Source organism: Poecilia reticulata, linkage group LG9 (assembly GCF_000633615.1).
Source record: "Poecilia reticulata strain Guanapo linkage group LG9, Guppy_female_1.0+MT, whole genome shotgun sequence".
NCBI classification, from domain to species: Eukaryota; Metazoa; Chordata; class Actinopteri; order Cyprinodontiformes; family Poeciliidae; genus Poecilia; species Poecilia reticulata.
This window is the reverse complement of record NC_024339.1, coordinates 14,864,872-14,887,862: the sequence shown is the minus strand read 5'-3', so window position 1 is coordinate 14,887,862 and position 22,991 is coordinate 14,864,872. Positions and strand designations below refer to the sequence as shown.

General features: G+C 41.2%; 1 protein-coding gene across 1 annotated transcript; it reads right to left on the bottom strand.

Annotated features, from left to right (window-relative positions):
- Window positions 1-261: 261 nt before the first annotated feature.
- hic2 (hypermethylated in cancer 2) lies at window positions 262-22,991 on the bottom strand. Its single transcript, XM_008418120.2, has 2 exons — window positions 22,779-22,991; window positions 262-8,663 (listed from the first exon to the last, which is right to left on the bottom strand). The coding sequence occupies exon 2, from the start codon at window positions 8,613-8,615 to the stop codon at window positions 6,855-6,857; it is 1,761 nt and encodes a 586-aa protein (XP_008416342.1). The 5' UTR covers window positions 8,616-8,663; window positions 22,779-22,991; the 3' UTR covers window positions 262-6,854.

Genomic DNA, 22,991 nt, shown 5'->3' with positions numbered 1-22,991 from the left:
CACCTGTTTTCTGTGTTTTAAGATTTTATCCCAGATTAAACTTTATTCTTGCCCAGTCTGTTGTGTTGCTTGGTCTTCATGATTCTGTTTAATGTTTACAGTTGTACTAAACACACAGTTTCACTTTGTTAATACATAGAGTCAGCTCTAAAGATAATTGTTAACCTTAATTTTATTTAGAGACACTCACCCTCACAAATATATTCTACTTTGTGTTGATCTTTAAGGTAAAATCTCTATAAAGAACACAAAAGACAATAGTTTTGGTTTTCAATCAAGCTTTTAATGAAAAGATCATAAAATAACAGTTTATTCTTCCTCACTGCTGTACATTAAGACTGCAAGGTTGTGAGTGCTGAGGTCAGCTGTATTACACTTTTATGACACTTTGAGTTTGCGAGCCCGATCGCTACACACAGCGGTGGCTCTGACCTGAATACGAGCTCTCTGAGGAGTGGAGAAAAAGAGAGAGAGATAGAGACAGAGATAGAGAGAGAGCCCAGCCTGGGTGCTGCCAAAAGCCACAACAAGGGTCATGAAACCTCCCTTTAAATACTGGTGGTGTGTGCGCATGGTTTTAGGCCACGCTTGCAGACTTAGACAGTGGCATCTGTGTTTGCGAAGGAGGTCTGCATTAACACATGGCAGAAAAAAAAAAAAAGCGCACCTGGGCGTGTGCACCTTTTGCATGAGATGCGTGTTTGCCAAAGGGGAAGGGATTCTTGCCCTTTTAATTATTCAACAGCAAAGACCCTACAGGTCCATTCCAGAGCCTCTCAGCCCCATAGATCCTGATACATTATTGAGAGGCTGTTCTTGAAGAAAACCAGCAAGGAAGCTCGATGTACCCGGCTCCACCAGTCAACTCCTCAAGTACTAACTTTACATTTAGCAGCTAATCATGTCCGTCTGTGAATGTAGTGCACAGCAAGGTGACAGTGTGCCATAATAAACTCGTAGAAATATGTAAAGAAAATGTTTTGTATGAAAATACGGTTCTATAAACTCTTTTTGGTTACAGATGGACGGCAAGAAAAACAAAACGGCATCAATGTAATGGCAAGACAGCATTTGTCTGTAAACACTGGAAGATTTTGAGGTATTTTGGTGTCACTGGAGGTACAGTAAACACTGAAAAATGCAGCAGAGCAGAGTATAGAGGCCTCTGTGCAGTAAAGATTACAGAGACCCAAAAGGGCTCGAAGCAGGCGTCAGGTGTATCCGAGATAAAGCAAGGGGCAATAAAGCTTAAAACAGGGTTTAATAGCACTGAAGGCTGCTTTATAAACTAGCTTTGGTTCAGCCTGCCAAGGTAAGGATCACTTACAAAATAACTAGACAGAACAGCCCCTTCGTAATATCACAGATTAAAGGAAAAGGTGGATCGCAAAGTCGCTAAAGAGTAACAAAAAGAACACTGAGAGCTGCGCACTCTCTGAGGGGTTTCCCGCTTCATGTGTTATTTTAAAGCTTTTCTAACACTGCATAATGATATGGGTTTTAGTTAATATTAGCAAACAATAACAATGATGAGGTAAGAAGAGAAAGAAGAAACCGTCGGGTAAATTGGAGCCGATATGAGAACTTCTGAGTCCTTTCAGAAGCTTTAGAAAACATACAAAGTGCACTTAGTAAAGCTATCTCATCCAACATTTCTAAAACAAAACACATATGCTAAAGTGGAGATAAGAGACACTGAAAACAAAAGAAAGGTGGAAGCTTAAGACAAGAGACTTAATGTTCAAGAGGAAAAACATGAATTATGTGCATGTTTCTGCTTTATATAGTTTTATTTTCTTCAGCATCAGCAGCATGGCAACACCCAGGGAGAGCAAGTTTTAAAACATACAGTAGCCTCCGCTCTGCACAGGCAGCAACAGCGTCCTGCTCAGGTCCACAAACAACCACACAGGAGGAGGTCAAAGTTCACATCCTCTCTGTGTCCAGTTAGTGAGAACTCAAGACAATGTGGGGGAAAAAACATCCCACTCAATTAAACAAATGAAATAAAAAAAAAAAACTCTACAGACTGTCAGGTGTAAATGCCATAGACCATTTTCTTTTAAGTTGGAAAAAAAAACATACATCAGCTCTCCCACACACACAAAAAAATCTTCACAGATTGTGGTTAATGGCTATGTTTGAGTCTCATTTAAGATTCAGCTTGAAAGTTATCAAAACAAAAACAATAAAAAAAAAAAAAAATAGGGGGTCTCGCCTCCACCTCAGTCTCACACACTGAGAAAATTATTTATAGAGGTGAGGGCAGGCCCCGGAAATAAATACATTCATCACCGACAATAGACATTTGATAAAAAACAAAACAAACAAAAAAAAACAAAAACAGAGAGAACACTGTCGAAAAGTGTTTGCGCCAATGTTGTTTGAGGCTCGGCCAGCCAGAGGTTTGTGCTGCTTTTGTCCACAGAACACAGGAAAATGTAAAAGTTCAAAACAAAAACAAGCAAGATTCACAGTTAAGACTACCTGATGAGCCCGTTTACATGCAAAGAACAAAAAGAAAGAAGTAAAAAAAAAAAAAAAAGAAGAAAAACCATGCTACATTCTCCGAATAGGTTTTAAAAACAGCGGCCGGTAAGAGGTGTACCATGTTAGATGACCATTTAGAAAGGCTTAAGCAGAGGAGCAACGCCTCGAGCGTGTTTTTATAAACACAGAGGCAACATTACGCTAACAGACCCTGACCAACAATGCCTTTTTGATTAATACGTCAAGGATGCACTGCCCACTCCCCCCACCACTCCCTGTAGTCCCATCTGAAGACGGGCCAGAGGGCAGGAGAACGGGGTGCAGGGTCACCCCAGAGCCAGCTGGCAGGGAGGAGACACCACACACCCTCCCCCTAATTGAATATGCAGCAGTTCACCCCATGTTTAATGCTATGCTTCTGTTTTGGCAGCAACGTCTGTGGAAAAGCGTCTTAATTACACGCGCACACACGAGATAAAGTCAAATAAAATAAATCTTTGACTGGCCGAGCCTCGAGTGAGGTCTGTAAAACTGTAAAAGTTCATGTAAACAATGAGATAAATACATATGTTTCTTTTTTTGTTTGTTTTTTTTATTTTTATTTTTTAGAGCCACACATGGTTCCATAATCATTCAAATGTGCTTTGGTTTAAAAAATAGTTTGTGAATTTGGGTATGAGCTTTTTTTTTTATTATTTCTTTCTTCTAAGTTTTTTTTGTACAACTTTGCACCCATTTCTGCACGTACTGTGTAACTAACTAAAAATGTAGACTTTGTTTTGAGCTGCCTCGCCTTTTGTCAAGGCTTTTTGTGTTAGTTGAAAAAGATTCCCCCCTATTCACCTTAATATGAAACTAGTGTTTTTTTTTTTTGCTTCTCCAAAGTCTAAAATACAGAGAAACTGATACAACGCTTTATCTAACAAATGTAGCTGAGAGCCTGTGTTCACACACGCAGAACAATCCCTGAAGTACTTGAAGAGTAGTAGTACTAGTAGTAATAGTAGTAGTATGGTCACAGTTTGGAGTTTTTTTTTTCTTCTTCGTTTTGACAAACAAGCAAGCATTCAAATGCAGCTGCAAAAAAAAAAATCTTTGCAGAGATGGCTAAAGATAATGTACAAACACCTTTTGCATTACAGACATCGTGCTGCAGTGCACCTAGTGCTGACAAGTACAATAACGTTTGAAGGCAATGCATTGAGGACTCCCTCTTTAGCCAAGAGAGGTCACAGGTGATAAATAACATGGTTGTTGTTTGAAGGGGGGAGGGGAGTGTGAAAAATTCCCGTGTACCATGCACAACAACAAGAAAGTCAATGTTAAATTAGGTAATAACTCTGGGAGTCCAGGATGCAGGTACCGACAAACGGAGCTTCAGCTGCAACGCTGTAAAAAACATTTCACAGACCTTAACAAGAGGATGAAGGAAGTATAACCAAAAAATATAAACTCAAGAGGGTATTTAAAATTCAACATTACAGAGGAATGCCTATACCAAAAACTTGCGGTGAGGGTTAATGATCCACAGTGAGTTTTCAGAGTAGATACACTGGGCAGAGAAACGAACAAAGAAACAAGCCATTCCCTACGAGTACTAAATAATTCGCCCCTTTGCCATTTTGTACATTTGAAGTTTTGGTCTTTATTGATTTGTGGTTGTGACCCAAACAGGGACAAGAACCTTAGGCATTACACTGAGATGTCGGTAGATTTACAACCATTTGTCCATGAAAAATGCACAACTTGAAGTAAAAATAAAAAATATCCAATAGTTCAAAACTCGATTCCCAATGTGCAATTAATTTACCTTCTGAAACAACCTACAACTTTGCAGGCGCATAACCAAAGCTGCCCCCCCACAAATATTTTAGGTACAATCAGAAGTTTCCTGGGAAAATCCTGCCGTTTGATTGCAGCAAGAACTAACTTATTACTGTCCTCCTTTCTGCAGTCATCAGCGCTTACACAGCCGTCTAATTTTCTGCATACTCCTCTCCTTTTCAGAGCTTGAAAGAGTTAAAGCCTGTAGCTTGTTGTCCAGGCATCGTTGGACTGATACTAGTGTTTGTTACCCTGCGCTAGCAATTAATTGCACACACAGTCTTCTTACAGTATGACAAGGATTACTATCAGGATGATACATCAAGTTTGCACAGCCTGACATGTTCTAGTCCAGTCGGGTTTTTGAAATCACAGTGTGAACTACAAGCTTCAGGTACACAGGAAGAGATGAGACTGAGGTACAAATTAGCGAAGGGGCGAAGTGACCCAGAGCCAGTCTCTGGTCGCTGTTGTTGAGGTACATCTAAAAATATAATGAAAGATGTACATCACCAACAGTTCAAAATAATTTAAGTCATCTTTAGTGATATAACTATAAAGCTGTCCAGTGCATTTCTGCTTCTCCTTTCTTTTTTTTAAATGACAAGTTTTCGCAAATTCGGCTCAGAAAAACTGAAAAGACTTGAGTAACTTAAAACTTCACATTAAAATTCTGATTATAGATCCTATTCTTTTTTTTTTCTTCTTCTTTTTCTTTTTTTTTTGGTCTGAACAGAACACAAACTGTCATCAGGTCCTGTTTTTAAAAGTCAGAGAATATAAAGTGATAAGGACTCTGGTTACAAACAAAACAACAGAAATGGGATAAACGTGCTCAGTGAACATGTCTTAGACTTTACCAGTCCCTCCAGAACCCCACCAGGTGGCAAAGTGTTTACGTCCCCACCAGCCCACCAATCAGCACAAGCTTTTCCTTGAAAAACCACAAGAACCATCACCAGCCTCAGAGTTATTGGCCAAAACAATCACAAAAAGAGTGGATTTCTTTGTCTGGACTTTAGAAGATAATTCATATTTTGTTTTATACAGCAAAAAAAGAAATCAAAAGAGAAATAATTTAGTTTGCTATATATCTTAAGTACATCTTTTTTTTTTAAACTTTGGTTATGAACTTGTCTAGCAATGTTTGTTAGTTAGTTCAGTTCTCCTCGACATTCATAAGATCTTTGGAACACTATACATCTAAAACTAACCAACGAACCACTATTTGCTCCAGGCTGGACGCTACAGTACACTTTGAATTGGGGGCCACGGTGACCCGGGTCCCAAAAACATGAAAATAATAAAAAAAAAAGAAAAGAAAAGTTATATCTTGACAAGTACAAATATCAGCTAGAGACAATCAGAATGTGTAAAATCTATGAGCATCAAAAACCTGTGTTGAGAGATGGGCAGGTTAAAGCATTGGGTGAGAAGTTACATAATCTACACACTTTTTACAATTAATTACATAAGCAACTTTTAACTAAATCGACAGAGTTCATAGAGTAATCAGAGGTAGCGAGGTCACAAGCCTATATATAAATAGACTTCTTTTTTTTTCCAAGGGGAGGAAAGCTATACAGAAAAATATAACGTACCCACTGAACATAGCGTTAGGTTTAAAACACCCCTTTAAACCTCCCTCCCTGCCCAACAACCCCGACCCCCCACCCGCACTTGACCAGAAAAATCCCAAGACCTTCCAGTTTAAAACATTCACTGAAACATGACAAGCTCTTAAAGTATGAGTACTACCACAAGGGGTTTTCTCTTTCCAGCTTCTTTCCTTGGAGCTCTAGCAGGCAAATCTAAAAAAAACCCAAAATTGAATAAAAACTCTTGTCTACATCAATGCAAACAGCCACAGAGAGGACACAGAGTATTTGTTACCTTCTACAAACAAACATGTCCTCCTGAGAAAAGCTTTTCATTCTCCCTTTCTAGACTTTCAGGTAAAGCACAGAGATGGTCCCATACCCAGTTACCCCTCCTCTTTCATACATATAGCATCACCAACATCATAAAGGATATAAAGCTGTCAGGGTAAAAATTTTGTTTTTGCTGAATTATTGCCAGTTTTGTTTGCACCTACTTCTTTTTGGTCAAAAGTTGTTTTAGGAACAGTGGGGGGAGAAACTCTTAAGATTTAATGCTTAAACCACGAAGAGAGGAAGGCGGCTGAGGGGTACGAGGTGCCCACATTCACATTTAACCAACTGTGCCTCTCCACCATGGCTTTGTGACTTTGGAGAGAGACACAAGTAAATAGTCCCTCTAAAAACTCCTGAGAGGCGAGCACTTGTCATTCGCTATAACCGATGACCCTATCCTTGCATCAATGGGATCCCACCGTCACCAAGAGAGCGCACTGTGGCGAGCAGCTACACCGTTCACTCAGCCAGGGTGTCGTGAACTGGAATCAGATTCAAGAACTGTGTGTGTTTGTTGTGTGTGCATTTCTTTGCTTCTGAGATGGAAAAAAAGGTGGAGAAATGTTCCTTTTCTCTCTTCCTGTAGTTCTTTGGCTTGATGTGTTTCTAAGAGGGTGAGGTGTGCATTCTCAGGTGACTGATGAGGTTGCGCTGCTGGGTAAACTTCCCACCGCACAGCTGGCATTCGTACGGCTTCTCCCCGGAGTGAACTCGCATGTGCTCCGTTAGGCGGTACTGCCGTGTGAACCGCATGCCGCACTCTTCACATGCGAATGGCTTGAGGCCCAGGTGGCTGCGCATGTGGCGCGTCATGGTTCCCCTCTGGGTGAACATTTTGCCACAGATGTTGCAGGGGAAGGGCCGGGTCAGCCAGTGGCTCTTTTCGTGCTGCCTCAGAGTTGCGGGGTCTTTGTAGCTCTTGCTGCACACGGTGCACTTGAAGGGACGCGTTTCGGAGCCAAAGCTGGAGGGACCTACAGGGGCAGAGAGGTCCTCCGCCTCCTCCTCGTCCTCTTCTTTCACAAAGGTCCCTCCCTCTTCCTTGATGTAGAGCTCGTCTTCAGTGTGGGTCTCCACATGAGCGTTGAGCTGCTCAGAACTGGGGAAGCCCTTACCACAGGGAATGCACACATAGAGGTTGTCCCCAAACGCTGGCTCAAAACCTTCTTGCCGGTACACATAGTTGGCGCTATGGTGTCCGCTTCCTGCTCCTCCTCCACCCCCTGCACTCTCTCCATCACTCTGACCACTTTCTTCACTGTGGTCCTGGCCATTTTCTCCCCCTTCTTCCTCATCTTTGCACTGGAAGGACTGGTCAGATGCAAAGCTGTTACCACTGCCTCCACCAGCGCCAGAGGAGCGGCCATCTTTAGGACCTACAATCACTCCGTTGACCAAAGGTCTGTCATGATCTTCAGACTTCAACCCTAATGCCTCTTTTTTGGGCCATTCGTTCTTACGAGCAGCATGTCGAGTCTTTTTCTGGGGCGGCGGGCCCTCTGGCTGGTTTTGGGAGTCCTCTAGCGTCTTGGAGGAATTTAGCTCCATGTTCTCTGAGATGCATGCGTCTACACCTGGCAGGGTGGTTGAGGAATCATCCAGCGAGGCACTGTTGGTTGTGGATACTGAGGCAGATTGGGGGGATTCTTGGGAGTTGCTGTGTGGGCTGAGGGCGTCGGTGGCTGTGCCAGCAGAGTGAGGACTCTTCTTAGACAGATCTAACCCAAGATCTGGCTCTCCAGCACTTGCCCCACTGCTGAGATTACCGTTACTGCTGCAATTTCCCCCATTCCCAGTTTTCCCAGAGCTCCCAACAAACATTTCATCATCTGACAGTTTGTCCCGAAGGCCTTCATCTGGCTGTGGCTGGTCAGCATCAGAAGGGGTCGGAGGGTAGTGGTTGTTGGGAACAGCAGGGGTCGAAGAGGAGAGACGCTGGTTGTTGAGGCGCAAGCGGCTGAGCGGACCTGGGGTGGAGGGTTTTCCTGGTAGGGACTTCCCACTGCTGCGCTTGAGCTTCTTTCTGCACAGAGCAGCGAGGTCATGTAGCTGGAGGTAGCTGGCTGCGGTCAAGAGGGCACTGAAGTTCTGCTCGCTGCTCTGGTCTGACGACGACAGGAGCTTTCCAGTATAGATAAAGTCCAGGACTTGTCTGAACACGGAGGGGTTCACCATCTCCGTGTCGAGGTTAATAAGGTTATCATGGAGGACCAGAGATTTGAAGTAAATGCTGCTGGCTGCCAGGATGTTCTTGTGGGCGCGAAAGAGAGCGTTCTCCACCACAATGATGACATCACAGAGGAAGCCCTTGGCTCTCTGCTGGTTGAGTTGCAGCAGCAGTTGTTTGGCATGATTTGGCAGTTCCATTTCCTCCTTCCTTCTCTCTCTGTCTTCCTACACGTGCACCACCTAAAGCTGAAACAGAGAGAAAAGATGGTTAGCTCTCGCACTTTTAAAGACACGCAGCAGTGAATGACAGTTAAGCCCTCCATTTTCTATTCCCATTTTCGTTTTGCAGTAACAGGAACAACAGTACATTTGAGTGAACTGAATCTCTGGGATTAGTACATTCACATGATCCAGTCACTGGATCGAACAGTTCATTTGTGCTAAGCAGCGAATCCTTTGAGTTGGAACGTGATCGCACTGTGTGTCATTTGCTGCTTCTCCAAGCTAACGGCTAATGTTGCATCAATCCACATGAAAATAAAACATGCCCCTGTCCTCATGATATTAATGGACATAAAAATTATCAAATTTACAGTATTTCTACATTTTTGTTTCCCATTTGACATTGTGTTTAGTATTTTCCATTTTTTTTATTTCATATTTACATTTCAGTGTAAAAATATATATTTAACAACCAGACATTAAGCCACATGTATTTTACTTGTTTATTTCACTGGCTGGAAATTAATTTGGATAGAGTTGAGTCCAAAATAAGCACATTGCATGAAGAAAATCATGTTATTGTTTTACATTAGGTCTACATAACGTGTTAAAGTTCGTACATTGCACGTCTCACTCATGTACTGGATTGTGTCACAATGTGAACAATTACCAGCACAGTAATTGTGCTGCAGTGGTGCATCTGTCACTGGGTAAATCTTTATCATACATTTTATGAGCCACAGAAAACAGAAGTTCCACCCAACCGGCACGCAGGCGTCGAGCTCACCTGAACTCACCTGAACTGAGAAATGAATGAATCACTTAAAGCAGTAACATGCTTTAGTTTGTTCCCTCAAAGGATTCATTCATTTGAACAGATCATGAACAACACTGAATTGTATCAAAGGTCAGAAAGATGGGTACAACCTGGAGAGGTCAGCAGTCACTCACAAGGCCAAGACAAAGAACAACTCAAGAGCAATTCATAGTTGGCAGTTGTTGTAAAATAGACAGAAACCCGTCTGGGATTCACACCGTAAAGCAACTGTGCCAGTCGCTGCACCACAGTTAAATAATAAAACTGCTGCCTAGAAAGCATTCTGCACTCAAGTTTACATCTTAAAGGTGAACGCTACTATCTATATGACTCGCATTGTAATCAAGGTACATTTCTTCATGACCTTGCATCTGTAAAACAATCATTTTAGCTGGCAATTCTACTTAAATTCTCAATACAAGTAATTGCTACCAGTAGTGATGCACTGAGAAATTGATTTTTACCTTGATGGACACTGCTTGGTTACTGGTTACTTAAAAATAAATAAATAAATAAAAAATAAAAAATCTGATGACTGAATGAACCAGGCTAAAACACAGCGAGGTTGCATTGACAACATTTGGTGAGGATGCAGTTACTATCTGTACACAAAGTTGTTCATTTCTCACTTAATTCATTTAGAATTAAATGGTAGGAAGCCATTTAGAAAGGAAGCTGATTTCTTTATTGACATGTCTGTTTTATTAAGGCCAAGGAGAGTGAGAGACAATCATTCAACAGATAACAAGAAAGTTAAACATAGTGAAGCAAAGCTCCTGTTTTATCTTTAGATTTCAATTTCTGTCATGCAACATGCAGGACTTGGAAATATTGGTAGCCTTTAAGAAATTTCAGAGTGATTTAGCTACATTTTCTGAAACAGACAGGGTGACAGGCTTTTAATAATTCAAGTTTTGCCGAAGTAAAGTTGCTGAAGCAGTAGAAAAGTATCAATTCTGCAATTGGTATGTTTAAAAAAACAATAGTAACAAGTTTTACAGTGACAGCTTATGTTGTAAATAAATAATAACCAAACTATAGGAAATGTGGAAAATAAAAAGTTTTCCAAGCCGTCTTATGTATATTATGGTTCAGAAATGGGTAGCAGCAGATCAAAGCTTTACAAAACCTACAGATCGGAAATCTGCGGCAGCCTTCTGATTGGCACATTTGCAGTAGTGCCAGATACCAGAAAACATGGCAGTAGAGAAATTGGAACCAAGTAGTCCGCCTCCTATTCTATTTTAAACAAATTGCTACCCTACAAGGATCAAATTCTGATTGTGCACACTGCTGCTGTTTTCGCACAAAGGCCAAAGGGGCGGGGGGAGAAGAAAAGGGTAAGGTAACCATTTCACAAAAGTTCCTCCTCTCACCTTGTTTTCCCTATTTTACCAGAGAAACTCTAGTTTCTGTGGGGTGCCGTCCGTGGAAACATGCATCACTCTCGTCTCCATTAGGTCATGGTAATGTCAGTCCTGCCCCATTGTCTGAGGGTGGGGGTCGGTAGCACAGCAGGGCCGGGGGGAAGGATTAGGTGACACCTGAGCAGGTAAAACTACACAGGAGCATGGGCAGAAAGGGAGGGGGAGGGTGTGGCTCAAAGACAAGGACACCACTACTTGATCCTCCAAAGAGGCCCTCATTTATGGAATTAGGACAAGTGAATCTCATTCACTGATTACCTACAATGTATAAGAGTGAACTTTTTCTGACAAAACCATGTCTTACACCAATTTTATGCAGTAGATATAAAACAACTAGTGGCAGTGGATCTAGCCTCTGGTAGCAAGTCTGTCTTTGGCACATGATTAACAGGTTCTGTAGGATTTGGGCATACTGGTAAAATGAGCTTCCACTATTCAGAGCATGGAGAATTAAAAGAGATTAAACAGAAATGCAGATAAAAGCTTTACTCAAGGCATAAATGCGTGTGAAAATGAACCATTTTAACTTTGTGCCAACCAAGAGATTTTCTCTCATGATGCACAACAGAGAAGGAGAGGATTCTTCTTAAAATAGGCAAACCTAAAAGTAAAAAGCACACATTTGTCTTAAGAGGACACATCAAAAAGTAAACGGTAGAAAAAACAAACAGCCTGTAGACGGCAGTTTTGTCTCAAATCTTTTTCAAATTTATTTGGTTAAAGGTAAACATGGTTCCTGTGAAGTCTGAATATCAGTTACAGTGATGCAGTGCGACAGGCCGTTCCTAAAAATACATAAACAAGAAACGTTTTTGAAAAATTAACAGCAGGGATAACTGCTAAAGGTTGGGTCAAACATCATGTTTACATGATTGGTTTTAGAATGTAGCTTTAAGAATATTTGATTGTTAAACTAGTTTGAGCCATTAAGATGGTATAAAGCTCATCTTTGGCATTTCTAGGCAACAGGACCTTTAAGTTGTATAACGTCTGGAAAACATACCAGCTTTTCTGCTAAGTTATTAGCATGAAAACAAATGATAGAGTACTTTTTTAAGGAACACTACAGAGAATCTGAATAACAATCTGTACGACTTGTTGCTCATTAGGAAAAGTATAAACTACTTGGACAAATACAGATCTGCAGCACTGGCAAGCATTTTCTTCTTCAAATACCGGAAAAAGTTTAACAGATCAAATTAATTACAGTGACGCTCAGACTTTAATGGGCTCATTTTCAACCATTTTGTGCCGTTGCGTGTCATTTTATATCTGATTTCTTAATTTCTTGTAGAACCTTTCACACCCAACATGCATCAATTCGAACGCTGCAGGAAGCCACCTCATTAAAAGCAGATGACTTTAAGTTAACAGTTTATAGTTTACTACTAGCTTACATTAAATAAATGTCATTATGTGACTCTGATGAGTGTAGCAGTAGGAGGTCACTAAAGAGTTTTTTTGCCTTCATCATTTTTCATTCAGAATGAAATCTGCAAAGATGCAATTAGCCTTGCTTGAAATGTTCTGTGAAATGGCTTTAAAATTCTTTATGATGTCTTTGAATCAACCTTAAGCAGATTTAAGAGTTACTGTCGGGAACTGCTGGTTTTGGTAGGTAAAAGGTGTGATTGGGATTTAGGTTGGTGCATTTGTCAAAGCAATGCCAATGTAAACTCATGATGTAGATTTAATCAGCAGAACAATGCTTTTTTGTTTTGTTTTAACAAAGACAATCTTCCTCAATCTGTCAGTGGTCATAATAGTACGGCTAATCTGTGCATATCATGTCTTTTGTCATTAAAATGGCAAGAGGAGAAAAAAATTGATTTCTGCAGTTCCCAGGGGAATTCCTTGTGCAGTATTACCTTTAGGAAGCACATAAATCATCCCCCCCACAAAAAAAATACCACCTCAATTCGGACATATTTTCAATCAGAAATAAAAAATTTCAGGCTCAAAATTAACATTCTGATCATGGCGCAAAAGTAAAATATACCAGATGGCAACCCCCCCCCCCCCAAAAAAAAAAAAACCAGAAAGAAAACAAAAACAATTGATGACAACGTAGGAAGGGGAACGCAAGAATGCAACCTTTTCAGGCAGTATTGAACAAGGTTTAAGTGCAACAAGGTTAGAATTGTAAACTGTGGTCTGTCACAGTCTGACTGGCTGATACAATCAGCTGAAGTAATCATTACTCTCAGGTCCACGCCTGGGCTTGCCTCATCTGCTGTGACACTGCTCCTCATGGTCTTCCTCCCTTCCCCCGTCTGCTCTCAGCAACACATCTTTTCCTCTTTTATCTTCCCACCCTCACCACCGTGTCTCTGGGAATGAAACCGCATCTCAGGAACAGTTCGCTGTCTCTAATGTCAATCAGACATGTTGGAAAACACAATCCACATCTGTTAATCACAGAACCTGCTTCGGGGGCTCTACGGCTCTCGACCCTGCAGGCGGTAATGGAGGAGAGTGCTGCAGGAGAGGGCCTCTGCTACGATGCCAGCCAGGAAGCCATATATCATTCAAGTCTCTTTTAACAAACACACACCTCTGCATGTTTTACGGGGGGGATCCAAAAGGCTTTTCCTGCAGGCCGACATTAAAAGGGGGCTGGGACCAGAGCAGCGAAACCAGCGCAGGAGCAGGAAAAAAAAAAAGAAGCCCTCCCCCACCTTCATCTTCTTCTCATCCCTCGCTCTCCCTCCTTCCCCCATCTCCCACTCAGCTACACTCTCCCCCTGGCCCCTTCAGTGCTGCGCCATGCCGGCTGGATTCCAGGGGGCTGCTAATGGATTACTGCTGATCTATATGCAGTTAGGGTGGGATACATGTAGTCTCAGCTCCATGTTCTAATGATGCTGGCCAGGAAAACAGACATATTACAGCAGACCTGCACTATCACAGCACCTCCATCTGTGGAAGATTGAATTTTCTAGCAAGAGCCACAATCTAAGCAGCTGGAATGGCTCTTCAGATTCCTAGTCCCATCAAATAATGTATTCAAAAGTGGAAATAAGTGAGTTTCATTTGGGAGAATATAAATACAACGGCCACTGATATCAAAATTGAGACTTGAGAAGTTTTAAGTCCAAAAACAGAGCTGAAGTGTTATTCCGTATATCTGCTGCAAATACAACACACATACTGAAAGTTACAACACGGTTTTCTTTACACTTTTAATACATTGTGTCATATAAAACCATTTTAAACTGGCTTTAGCACCTTATTTTGGCTGTTAGCGTTATTATTCCAGCTAAAATGGCTAAAACTTTGTCTTTGAGTGTTTTGCGTAGAAAATCTGGATCCTTCATGTAACTCGTAGATTTCTAAAATGGCTGCCATTTTCAGATCCAGTATAATCCATGACAAGCAGAGGCTGAGCTCTCAAAGGAAACACAGGGCAACATTGACGAATTCCCTTCAGCCTTTCTGTTATCAGTTTAAAGTTTTGCTTCCTCTCCCACAACCCGACTGAATCTTTTACATGTCATAGAAGTTAGTTTTCACTTTTAATTGATTCTTACATCTCTCTGCTTCTTCTGGCTTCTTTCTTAAACACATTAGTGACACTGAACATGTTTAACTTTGAGTCTTCCTCTCCAGGTTGCTAGCAAATTGTACACCGAAGAGCACTGTCAGCGAGATTTAATAGCAGCATGATGCATTCTACAATCAGAAAGACTCATCAGGCAGGTAATCAGGCAGACTGGATCAAGGTGAAAATGATTTGATTTCAGTCACCAGCCAAAATCACCAGAGATGTCTTTCTTTCTTGCAACAGAAAGAAAAAACATTACTGCAATAACTGTTTACCCGAAGTGCAACAGTGAACAAATGCCACTAGTTTCATGACTTGAAGCCAAAGCACAATCAGCTGGGATGAAACGCCAGCTGATTGTGCTCTAACGTCAAAGAAGAAACGCTAATGTAGACGAATCATTAGAAAGATGATCCTGCAAGACGTAGCCTGCAAAAGCACTTCCTGTGTTTCTAATCCTTCTGCAATGGCTGGCATGTCAGCTGACAGATGGCATGATCACTGATCAGGAGAAGAAATAAGACCTGCTCTGGCACCACATAAGATCCAAAGTAAGCCTTGGACTTGAACTGCAACTTGCCAGGGGGCATTTTGCTCTTGTAGAGATGCATGATCAGCTTACCTTCCCTGCAGAGTTAACCTTTTAAAACACTAAGGCCTAATGATAGAGGAGGCGACGTCATGTTAAAAGATTCAACCTTGACCTCTATCAGAAGCCTGCTGACGAGGAGATGAGCTGACATGGATGTTTACCACAAAATAGAGTGAGGTGATCTGGTTAGCATACCCATGTGTTGATTCATGACTTAACCAGTGAGCCTTAAAGTGCCCCAAGCAGTGTATAAATATCAGCCAACTCTGAATTAAACTGGTTACTCCAGAGACGTGGATGATCAGGTTCGACCTCATTTACAGCTCGTCTTTATGCTCCTTTTTCTCCTACAAGGACTTTCTGGATTAAAAATCAAGTAAGCAAACCTAACAGAGTGAGAGTTCACGCAACAAAGGTGAATGAGGGAGCATTGGGCTGCAGCAGTAAGCTCCTGAACGGGGGGTGGGGGGGTAGAGAGCAAAGAGTTAAGGCAGAGGTGAGGCAAAGTCCTCTGGCGCAATAACAAAACACACCCTAGCATTGTGAAAGGTCATCAACTCGCAACAGAGAGCAAGATTGAGAATTTTAGAAATACTCGACCTGGATGACGATCGTTCACTCTGATTACATTAAACAACAGCCCAATAACGAGCTGCCATCGAACGCTCACAATCTACACAAAAAAGGATTAGTGGCAGAGACATGTAGACTGGTGAGCCAATCATGTACAGGAGCAAAAAGACATGGGTCTATGTGTGTGTGTGTGTGCTCTGAAACACGGAGCACTTAAACACACGCACGCTGACAACGCACAGAAAGAGGAGTACGCTGGTGGGCAGAGGGAGTGGGGGAGGGGGCAGGGGGGATGGTGCAAAGCCAGTTTGAAATACAAACACCAGGCAACCACCTCAGAGCCATTTCAACATGGCTGACCTTGCTGCATGGGCACAGGCCAAACCGCTGAGGACTCATGGAAGCTGCAATAACCAGACTTTCACTTCTTCATAGGTGTGAGAAAATCCCAAGAAACAATTGGGAGATTAAATGCAACAGATGGGCTTTTCAGTGAACCATTCTTTACATTTGCACCTTTGCAGTATGTGCTGCAAATGGCTAAAGGCAGGAGCAGCCGTAGCGGTCCATCTTTGGACCTTTAGATCTTAGCTTACACTAATAAATAAGTAAATAAGGTGGTATCAGGAACGGGGAAATACATGCATGGTAAAAACCTGGGGTTGTACAGGGAAAAAGCCTGTTTCTGCGCCTTGAATTATTAAATTCTGGCATAGATGAAAAGCAGTAGATGTGAATGTATTGGACAAGTCGAGAACAGAGAGAGCCAACAGGTTCTGAATGCATGTTTTACAAATTGGTTACTGTTGTTACAAAGATGCACCCAAAGGAATACTGCAGTTTATGTTTTTTCCTTTTATTCTGCTTTCACACACGCAACAGTTCACCTGTCTGAGCTGCGTCACATGTGACATCATTCACAATGTCTGTGATGCAAATAAAAAGCAAAAATAAAATTAAAAACTCCTTTGTATACTATTTAAGGTTAATGAATTGTGAAAGTTGTTGATATTGAAGATGACAAAACACATAGGCTTTAATAAAAAGCAACTGGTCACTGGTATTGGGTGATTTTAAGCAACCCCGTTTCAAAACTCCAATCTGTCAGCAAACCATACCAAATGCTACCAGATCAGTGCATCAACAAGACTGTTCAAGTTGGACATAGCTACCAACTGAAGAATCAGTCAGCCGTCGGATGAAGCTCAGAGATATAAGACGGCATTTCAAAGAAAACAGCATGTCAACATCCCCGTTTTATTCAGACTGTAGTACAGAGAGCGAGCAAAACTTTTAACAGATAACAGGAAGTCTAAGCAGAATACAGTAAAATCGTTTTCTTGGATTCTTTTTGAGCATTGGACCTCTATCTGCAGAAGATTCTGGATGTGGAAATGGTGGCAGTGTTTTGGAAATGTCAAAGATAAAGTAAACGTCTACATTCTCTAGGAAATATGTCAAGATCCGCAATACAACCAAATCATGTATCAAATAGGACTGGACAATAAATCAATAACAATTTATATCATGATAAACATCAATAGAAAATACATTTGATATAATATTCAAAATGAAGAATATTCACTGAACTCTGATCCAGAACCACACAGCATTCTGGGGGATGTAGGCAGAGGAAAGGTTTTAGCTGCTCGACCTCTCATGGCCAGCTAAGCGAGGTTGGTGGCATCAACTCATTGACTCTTTGGTTACCTAGCAACAACTTGTTGAGTAACTTGTGCAGCAGCAGTTTCAAGTTTCGCCACTACGCCTCATAACAGCACGGAGTGAAAACTGTGACTAAAACAGCAAAGTTTATGCCACCAGTCTGGCGGTATTTCAGATATTTAAAAACAAAAACAAATGAATAATTAGAGATTTATTGATATCAGCTGATGAAAGATTTAGATCATGGTAAGTGCTGGTTGTTTACTGGAATTCCTCACATCAATCCAATTCCATGAACAGGATGCAGCTGTTAAACATCCTACAACAGAAAAACATTGCAGAGGTGCAAGATCACCAATAGAGCCAAACATTTACACGACAACACTGCTGCAAGGCTAAAAAGGGGGAAGTACATGAACTAAATTTGCTATTGCTCAGTTTGCAAAAACAACGTCAGTTAGAACTCTTGCATTCAGGCAGATCGGCTTCGCTGCAGACAAACAGGTCCTGCTCAGGGTGCAGTGCAGTGGAGAAGGAGGGGCAGGGGTTGCTGTGAACCCCAAATGTACCAGTGCTGTGAGGTTTCTAATATAGAAGTTGAACAAAACACATTTTCCTTTCAGAAATTACCCTGCAGTAGGAGATCAAGGTCTGGGAGAACTGCCGAAGTGCTACTCTGTGTACGGTACCAACCTGTATGACACTAAGTACCTAAAACAAAACATACATGGTAATTTAATTTACAGAGAATAGAGGGTGCACAAGGTTTATTATGCACCACTATGTAATAAAACATAGAGAACTAATTTCTCAGCTATAAAACTAGCACATGTTTAGCACGTTTGCAATTTCGTAAAGCACCAGTTTCCAAATAATACATAATTGACAGACATCTATTAACTTAAGCATTGCAATAGGAAACATAAAAAGAATCCTGATTGCAGATAAAGAAGAAATAAATGGAGAAAAAATATTCAATTAATGAAAATTATCTTTAATTTTATATATTTTTTAATGTTCATTAGAACTTGATGCTGTACCAATATTAATTTATGGCAACAAATCCTTCCAGATAATTTAGTTTTATTCAAGCAAAAGACCTGCAACTGAAAATAAATGGAAACAGAATTAGGATATTTCTGAGTTATTAATCCATGAAATCCAAACCTTTACAAGTTAATGCAGAAATTATGTTCAAAAACAAGGTGCATCAAAGAATATTAATCTGATGAGAAGAAGATAATACAAGAAAGATAAAACAGCATCACTGGGCTAAGGTGTCAGATCATGTCTCCTCACTTCCTACAGTGCTGAAGGAGGCATTTCAAGCCTGATAAAGACATAATAATAAATATCAAGTAAATTATTTTTCATATGCTTTCCTATATGGAGTAGAGATAAGCACATAAATGGTCTGTTGACAGAACTTGAAAATCCAATCATTTTAAAATCAGTGATAGCATCGCATCTAAAGACAAGCCTACTCTTTGGCATAGATGCAGTGACTGAGTAAAGAGCACCATCACCGAGGTGGGTGAAAATGGAGTCAGCAGCATGTCGGACGCTATTTAAAAGAAAAACTTTCTTTTTTTTTTAAACGTCTGCATTTTATTCATTCCATGGGAGCGATAGAGAGAGTTAGAAAGCAAGACCTTCAGCAGACAAGCAGGATGAATGAAGAAAATTATCCTGTTTTTCATCTGAGCTTCCAGCCTCTAAAAGAACATCCTGGATTTTGAAAGTATTGAAACGGAGTCTTTTTAGAAACCTCGGCGATAAAGTAACGATCTAACTTCTCTAAGGAATACAAACAGAGGCTTAGTCATGTTAACTCTGCTAACTGCTACTAAAAGGTGATAAAGACAATAATGTATTTCAGCTATAACTTTGTTTTGTTTTTAGAATAACAGTAAAACCTTGTTTTATGGCGACTGCTCTCACACAGTGGTGTGACGTTGCCTCTGCTCCTATTATAAATAATGAATGATTATTCAAAATGCATTTTGAATGATGTTCCCATCTCCTCCTGTGTTATAAAGAAATCCATACATGACTTTATTCTTGGAATAAGGTGACAGAAGTTAAAAGTTAGTCTGAGAGAGTGCTAAGGATCTGCAAGGATCTGCTTGATTTAAAACGAACACTGAATTTATTTTTTCTGCAATCCCTTTGAGAAAAACAACCTCCACTTTGTGATTTGGTTTATGCACGACTCTCTGTTCTGCGTCATCAGTGGTGCTTTTGTGTTTCGTGGCTCGCCCAAAGTGACCCTGGAGAAATTAGATAAAAGACTGAAACGATACTACTTACACCTTCACTGAACTGTGTGACAGCCTGCTGTAGTGCGCATAATACATCACTGTGTGCTCTCACACAGCAGTGAGGTGATCAACTACCTCACCGAGAACTGGAGATATGATTAATGTGATGAAGGGTTCTCCGTCTTGACACAATAAACTTGATGCAATAAGACCTCTCCACTTCACCCTGGCTTGTAAAACGAAGCAACAACCCCACACGACCCGATGCCTTCTGGTTGGACCAAGAAGCAGCAGGCCGGGTGGAGAGAACGTTTCACAAAATACCGCCCTCCCCCTACTCCCACCAACTTTTAAACTGCACATAACCTTCTGGCTATCAGCAATACATTCCACATTCTTCTTCTTCAAGACGAACAACAACCCTGCCCCGAGGTGTTTTATCCACTGAACAAACCAAACTGTCTATGAACAGGCTGCACAGAGCAGAGCAGCTACAATCTATAAGTCCTCGTCCAACATGTCAGCAGAACATATAGCCTAAGTAGCCTTCTTACTGCCCACACATGCCACAGTAAGCCATGACTGCATTGCACACAGGATGCTGAGTGCATGTTGAGGAGGGGAAGGGACAAGAAGGGTGAGGCAACCGGCTGATCATGAGAATCATATGAGGCACACAAACACGGGCCTCACATTACCCTGCAGGCCAGAAATCGTTGCCCATACAGTAATCAATGAAACTTGTCACACTGACCAGTTGACTTGGTCATTTTAATGGTCTGAATTAATTGATTTGACCCTCACTGTAAGGTCGCACAATTATCTGACTGCAACTGCAATGGGTGGTAAAACAGCTGGGCAATGAAATTACAGTGAAGGTAACTGCTTGGTGCTTGTAGCCTTTACAATATGTGCATCATTTTATCCCTGTATGCTCCAAAGAGGCATCTTTCATCGATGTCAAAATGGGTTAATAACCCTTGATGTTTAAAAACATAAACAAGACTGACGGGAAAAACAACTGAACATTTGAACTTCAGCTCTGGCTGGGTGTGACCGGCCAAAATAACATCTAGGGATCTTCATATTATAGGTTCAAGCAGCCGAGGAAGACAAGAGGGATAAAAGGTTGTTGAAAATAGGCCTGGGCTGGTTTCTGGTGTCAAGGAATACAAAGATTACCAAAGGCTATGGCTTCAAAACTGGTACATGTTTTGTCATGCCAATCTTAAAGGTTTAACATTATTTTAATGAACTGTATAAGAGACAGTCGGAATGACTAGAACGGTTCCAAAACCGGTCCAAATTTTCATTAAAACATTGATAGACCACAGAAAGTGCTGGAGTGATTTGAGTTTTTTTCCCCAGATGATTAGAGCTGCCCCTCCCCCACATGTTGCTGCATACTGCCCATCAGCTGACAGAAAAAGTCAGCATTATTTCCTGCATTAACAATAAAAACACATTTCTAGGAATATTACCAGTCGCAGAAAAAGGTGAGCAGTCATATTGTGGGAAACGAACGAAGCACAGCCACCAATCACTCCTAATGAAGTAACTGAAACAAAACAACATCTGGCAAGCCTTGAGTATCGTGTCTCTTAAGAGATTCAACTGCAGCAGGTATATGAATAATTAACTGGCTAAAATCAAATAGTTACACTCCCAGTGCTTCACTGTAAACAAAACAACAAAAAACATCAAGTAAAATCTACTAATAGACATTGACTGTATTTATTCCATAACTTGGTTTATGTCTATGTAAAAAAAAAAAAAAAAAATCTAATTACATACATGGTAATGATATTAGAACTACAATGCTCAAAACTATTACCTGGCTCTTATCATATTTACATTGCTTAATAAACTAAAACTTTCCACACACAAGAGGGGTAAACAGTTAACAATGAGTAACAGAAATGCAAATAAGACTATGTAATATTATTTCAACAGTCATTTTACAGACAAACCTGTATTCAGACGAGTGAAAACTTCTACACTTTGCCTTATATTTACACTGCAGCTTACCACTATGCACGCCACTCAACACTCAGGAGTAAGATGGAAAATTTTAAAACACTAAGACAGAAAAACAGGAGCCACTCAAGGCAAACACGCATTACTGACATTCCTGTGCCTTATTATCGCCATGCCCCTTGGTACTTAAACAACACTGATCACCTTGGGAGCAAAGCTGCCTTCACTTCACACCTGAGCACATACATTGTTGGAATGCGAATGGCCCAGTCTGCAAGTTAAAAATAAGAGCGCATCAAACCTGCCACATAATGATCAGAATTGGACCAAAGAAATTTGTTTACACGCGGAAATCCAAGTCATGCGCCACCGTTTCCATAAAACACTGCAGTTTGTGGGTCAGTGTAACGCTACACCCACAGCCTGCCCCGTGAAAAAAAAAAAAAAACCCAAGCTATACAATGTAATCTAGAAATCGCATCGGCCTACCGAGAAGACCACTGAAAATGACATTTCATGTGCTACAGATTCTATATTGCGTTGATCGTATACGCACGTCAATCCCGTTAAATCATTTTAATTGGCCCTACCTAAGACGAAGGGGGCTTAACCTACATATAAACAATGCAGTTCACACCAACATATGATTAGCCTGTGATGGTGCCAAAAACAGTGCGTAAAATTCAAAGGGAGGGATTTTTTTTTTTTAATTCCATTTGGGAAATGGTCCTGTGGGCTTCTAAATGACTACAATCGACCAAAACAAGTCATTTCATTGATCACATTTTCATTCAGAAAATTTCTCCGAGCGTTTTAGATCATTAACCTGAGAGGAAGGGGGGGAAAGACCCTTGGAGAAAACATCTCAGTGTTTCTAGGGGAGATCATTTCTTTCGTCGCTGATGCGCTCTGCCAACCAGCCCCGGTAATTATCTGTTATACACAGCCGTCCTGTGGGGCATCTCTCGTCGGAGTCTTGCGACGCGAAAATAAACGCCACGATATTTGCAAACAATGCGCTCTGCGATCAAGCACCAAAGCTCAAGATGAGCGTTTTGCAAACCCGAGGTGTGTTTCACAGCTTTGCCAAGCAGCCTGGTAGAGCATGTACAACCACCAGCAGCAGAGACCCCTTTTTTTTTTTTTTTTTGTTGGCACGCTGTAGAAGAGGGGGAAAAATACCCTTACGATTCCTGCAGACCGAACCAAACATAAAGACACCAAAGCAGCCCTGTTTGTCCACTCCCAGGCCACCGTAAAGAGAAATAACGTGTTGAAAATACCTTTTTACATCGGTAGGACCGTTCTCAGGCGTTCTTTACCATCCTCCTGCTCATCTCACAGCCTTCGGGACGCCATGTTGCAAGCTTATGACGTTAGGCTTCCTCACCCCTGACCCACATTTGAATAGAAACCAGCCCAGAGCGCAGCAGAAAACACACACACCCCACTGTGGGAGGGTTTGTCCACTTTCTCAGACACAGACCCCTGGCAAC

Excerpts from the sequence above, each read along its gene's own strand:
- hic2 (XM_008418120.2), bottom strand. The coding sequence starts at position 8,615 with ATGGAACTGCCAAATCATGCCAAACAACTGCTGCTGCAACTCAACCAG.